General features: G+C 46.1%; 1 protein-coding gene across 5 annotated transcripts in view; it reads right to left on the bottom strand.

The window, feature by feature from the left end:
* Positions 1-5,000, bottom strand: part of LOC143295010 (uncharacterized) — a 191,913-nt gene that overhangs the window by 121,740 nt on the left and 65,173 nt on the right. For all 5 annotated transcript variants that reach the window (XM_076606544.1, XM_076606543.1, XM_076606545.1 and 2 more), the window contains exon 4: positions 2,333-2,565. In XM_076606544.1, coding sequence (XP_076462659.1) covers positions 2,333-2,565 — 233 coding nt within the window. The remainder of the gene's footprint in view (positions 1-2,332; positions 2,566-5,000) is intronic.

The following is a 5,000-nucleotide window of genomic DNA, read 5'->3' as shown; positions in this document are numbered from 1 at the left end:
GTGTGTGTGTGTGTGTGTGATACTCATCTCTTTTTTTTTCTTTTTTTTTTTTTGAGAGGGGGGGGGGGGTGTTGGGAGGAAGGAGGTGGGCGATCTCACGAGACGGGTCGAACGACGGCCAACTGCTGCGTGACCCCTACTTCACTCAGTGCATTGAACAGTCTATTTATACTGAGCGATGTGTTGTGTAGTGGAACCTAGATATAAAACAGATGCCAGGAAAAATCGTTTTCTCGCGATATGGACGACTTGACTGAGGTGTCTAACTACTGACAACTGAACTCTGCACATTATACGCACATACACGCGCATAACGATGCACGCACACGCACACGCACACGCACACACACACACACACACACACGGCAATTCGAAACAGCTGTCGCGTCGCTTGCTGTGCATGCTAATGAAGGAACAAAATCGCTAACACGAGCATTAATGAGGGATTTTTAAACTCCCCCCTCTCCCCCCCCCCCCCCCCAACCTCCACCGTCCCCAGCGCAAAGCTCAAATTATATTTCAAGGTTAAAAGTTAAACAAAGATTGATTTTTGGCTCATGTGTGTGTTTACATGTGTGAGTTTATTTATTGTGTGTTCACTCAAGCAGATGATTCTAGACTCTAAATAAATCAAAACTGAATAGGCATGCGTGAATCAATGTTTGTCATGCCAGTTCTAAACCCCAGGGGATCAGAGGCTGGCTAAGAAACACCTGGCGAAGATACCTTCAGTCAGACACCAAGACGACGGGCCTTACCTGAAGCCAGATAAAGGTAAAGGCACTGGATAGGGGACTACGTGGATGCCTTGTTAACGACCTGTACCCCAGAACAGGTGAAAACCCGGAGTAATAACAGCCCTGACAGATGAAGGAAATCTAGACATTCAAGAAAACGACAATAACAACAAGAAGCCAAGTCTTTAAAGCCAAAGGACACGACCCTTACTTTTCTTTTTTTTTTTTTCAAACACGTCACGCGCTAACGAAAATTAAGCAGCCAAAGAAACAACCTGCCAAAACAACCTGCTAATCGGCCAACCATTTCAAATAATCAATGAAACCCCCCCCCCCACCCCACCCCCACCCCACCCCCCAAAGCCTTCCATCCCCTTGACCTTCTGCACGGTTGTTCAAAACCTCCACGCCACAAACACCGTTCCCCCTTGCTAACCACGGGCAGGTCCATCCGAGCGACCCACCAGTCACCACCAAAACAGCCAGCCAGCCCAGCCAAACTTGACACCCCGACACTTTTCCTCACACAAAGTCCTAGAATTTATCGTCGTTGCAAAAAGACGCTTCCCCCCCCCCCCCTCCGTATCTCTCTATCTTGGCTTTAAACCATTTTTATTCAAAGAAACAACGTGGCATTTACAAGCACAGGGGCGCGGAAAGTATGGGAAGGACATCCCTTCCCATCTTCAGGAGTAAAGGGCTGTCAAGAGATAAGGGCCGAAACACTTGACTGAGAGGGGCTTCTTCTCTGAAGACCTTGTGCTGTCCACTCTCCCTACAGTTTCTTACCACGTAAGCAGGCGGGCGTAGCCGCCGAAGGGTCATTCCCAAAAGATGTCTTTGTGCCACCCAGACCTACCCGGTTAACCACCCGACCGACCAGCTAAATCTCACACGACCCCCTCTCCGCTCGCTACCCCTCCCAACCTCCTGAGCTTTCTCCTAAAAAAACAAAAATAAAATTCAACGAAGAAATAATATGCTGCTCTCTGTTGAAAACCACCCTCCCCAACAACCGATCGACCTGTCACTGACTCAAACCACCGACGTAATCCAACCACCTACCCAATTAATCAACCCACTCTCCCCCCCCCCCCCCCCCCCCCCCCCCCCCCCCGACACACACCCTGCCCCCAAATGACCACAGACTCAATCCACCCATCCATCCACACGCCGACCTAGTCCATCCACCAAACTAACCACCGACTAAGTCCACCGACCCACCAACCGATCCAATCAATTCATCCTACCACCCAATCCACTCACCCATCTACCCACCCAATAAATTAACCCACCCACACAACCCACCCACCCACCTAACCGATCCACCCAACCCATTAACCCACCCACCCACCTAACCGATCCACCCAACAAATTAACCAGCCCACAATATCCACCCACCAACCTACCCAACTAACCAATCCACCCACAAACCTACCCAACCAACCAATCCACCCACCCAATTCACCCACAAACCTACCCAACCAACCAATCCACACACCCAATTCACCCACCCACCCAATCAACCACCTACCGACCCACCCAACGAACCACCCATCCACCCAGTCACCCCTCTCCCACACCCCAAAACTCACCCTCCAGAACGCCAAGGCCTTGCGGGTCCAGGCTGCGGAAGACCGCAGTGTAAGCCTCCCTCTCTCGGGCCGTCATGGCGGGCACGGACACCGGCTGGGTCTTGGGCGGCGTCAGCTTCCTCGGCAAGGTCTGGGGCGCCTTGAGGCCCTTCAGCAGGCCCCGGATCAGGTGCATCACCAGCGAGAACTCGTGCACGTTCAGCACGTTGTCGTTGCTGACGTCCGCGAGGTTCCTGTCCGCAGAACCAAAGAAATGCGACACACTTTGCGGTTGGTCCTAGTTTTCGGTTTCACACACTTGCACACACATGTATAAGTAAGCACGCACTCATACACGAACACACACACACACACACACATGCACGCACGCACGCACACACGCACGCGCACACACACACACACACACACACACACACGGGGGTGCGCGCGCTCGAATGCACGCACACACACACACACGCACACATACTTACGCACCTACGCACGTACATACACATGCACCAAAACACACACACACACACACACACACACACACACACACACACACGGATGCCAACCTCTAGTCCTTAGTTTAACCCCCACAACGACGCCCCCCCCTGCCCCCCGAGTGCCCCCACCCCACCCCACCCCACCCCCACCCCCAGCCCCAGCCATCATTCCCTATCCTCACAGACCCCCTACCCCGCACCCTAACACCCACCATAGACAGAGAGCTTAAAACTACTATAACCAAATGTTTTCAAGACACATTAAACCCGCCTTCACTCGCTTGGTGGTGGTGAATATAATGTGTGCTGAAGGTCAAGACGCGCAATAAAAATGCCACATCTATGTCTCCTTGGTTTTCTGCGAGGGAGGAAAATATAATAAAATAAAAAAAAGAGTACATTTAAAAAAAAGAAGAAGAAAAAAAAGAAAGAATGAAAAACACAAGAGGTGGGTAGCTGTTGTTTTGTTGTTGTGGTGGGTTTTTTTTCCGCTGTCTTCTGTTGACCCTCTTCTCTCCCCCCCCCCCCACTTTTAACACCGCCGCCACACCACCACCACCACTGTTACTATTTCTTCTTCTGCTTCAACTACTTCAACAACAACTACTACTGATTCTACTCAACAACTACTTTAACAACAATTACTACTGATTCTACTCAGCAACACTTCAACAACAATTACTACTGATTCTACACAGTAACTACTTCAACAACAATTACTACTGATTCTACACAGCAACTACTTCAACAACAATTACTACTGATTCTACTCAGCAACTACTTCAACAACAATTACTACTGATTCTACTCAGCAACACTTCAACAACAATTACTACTGATTCTACCCAGCAACTACTTCAACAACAACTACTACTGATTCTACTCAACAACTACTTCAACAACAACTGCTACTGATTCTACCCAGCAACTACTTCAACAACAACTGCTACTGATTCTACTCAGCAACTACTTCAACAACAATTACTACTGATTCTACTCAGCAACTACTTCAACAACAACTACTACTGGTTCTACTCAGCAACTACTTTAACAACAAATACTACTGATTCTAATCAGCAACTACTCAGTTCAACAACAACTGCTACTGATTCTACTCAGCAACTACTTCAACAACTACTACTGATTCTACTCAGCAACTACTTCAACAACAATTACTACTGATTCTACTCAGCAACTACTTTAACAACAATTACTACTGATTCTAATCAGCAACTACTCAGTTCAACAACAACTACTACTGATTCTACTCAGCAACTACTTCAACAACAACTGCTACTGATTCTACTCAGCAACTACTTTAACAACAATTACTACTGATTCTACTCAGCAACTACTTCAACAACAACTACTACTGATTCTACTCAGCAACTACTTCAACAACAACTACTACTGATTCTACTCAGCAACTACTTCAACAACAACTTCTACTGATTCTACTCAGCAACTACTTTAACAACAATTACTACTGATTCTACTCAACAACTACTTCAACAACAACTACTACTGATTCTACTCAGCAACTACTTTAACAACAATTACTACTGATTCTAATCAGCAACTACTCAGTTCACAGGACAACAACTACTACTGATTCTACTCAGCAACTACTTTAACAACAATTACTACTGATTCTACTCAGCAACTACTTTAACAACAATTACTACTGATTCTACTCAGCAACTACTTCAACAACAATTACTACTGATTCTACTCAGCAACTACTTCAACAACAACTACTACTGATTCTACTCTGCAACTACTTTAACAACAATTACTACTGATTCTAATCAGCAACTACTTCAACAACAACTACTACTGGTTCTACTCAGCAACTACTTCAACAACTACTACTGATTCTACTCAGCAACTACTTCAACAACAACTACTACTGATTCTACTCAGCAACTACTTTAACAACAATTACTACTGATTCTACTCAGCAACTACTTTAACAACAATTACTACTGATTCTACTCAGCAACTACTCAGTTCAACAACAACTACTACTGATTCTACTCAGCAACTACTTTAACAACAATTACTACTGATTCTACTCAGCAACTACTCAGTTCAACAACAACTACTACTGATTCTAATCAGCAACTACTTCAACAACAACTACTACTGATTCTACTCAGCAACTACTTTAACAACAATTACTA

The sequence above is a fragment of the Babylonia areolata genome, chromosome 20 (genome assembly GCF_041734735.1).
Source record: "Babylonia areolata isolate BAREFJ2019XMU chromosome 20, ASM4173473v1, whole genome shotgun sequence".
Classification (NCBI taxonomy): domain Eukaryota; kingdom Metazoa; phylum Mollusca; class Gastropoda; order Neogastropoda; family Buccinidae; genus Babylonia; species Babylonia areolata.
Note: the sequence above shows the minus strand (reverse complement) of the source record. Positions and strands in the feature narration are given on the sequence as shown.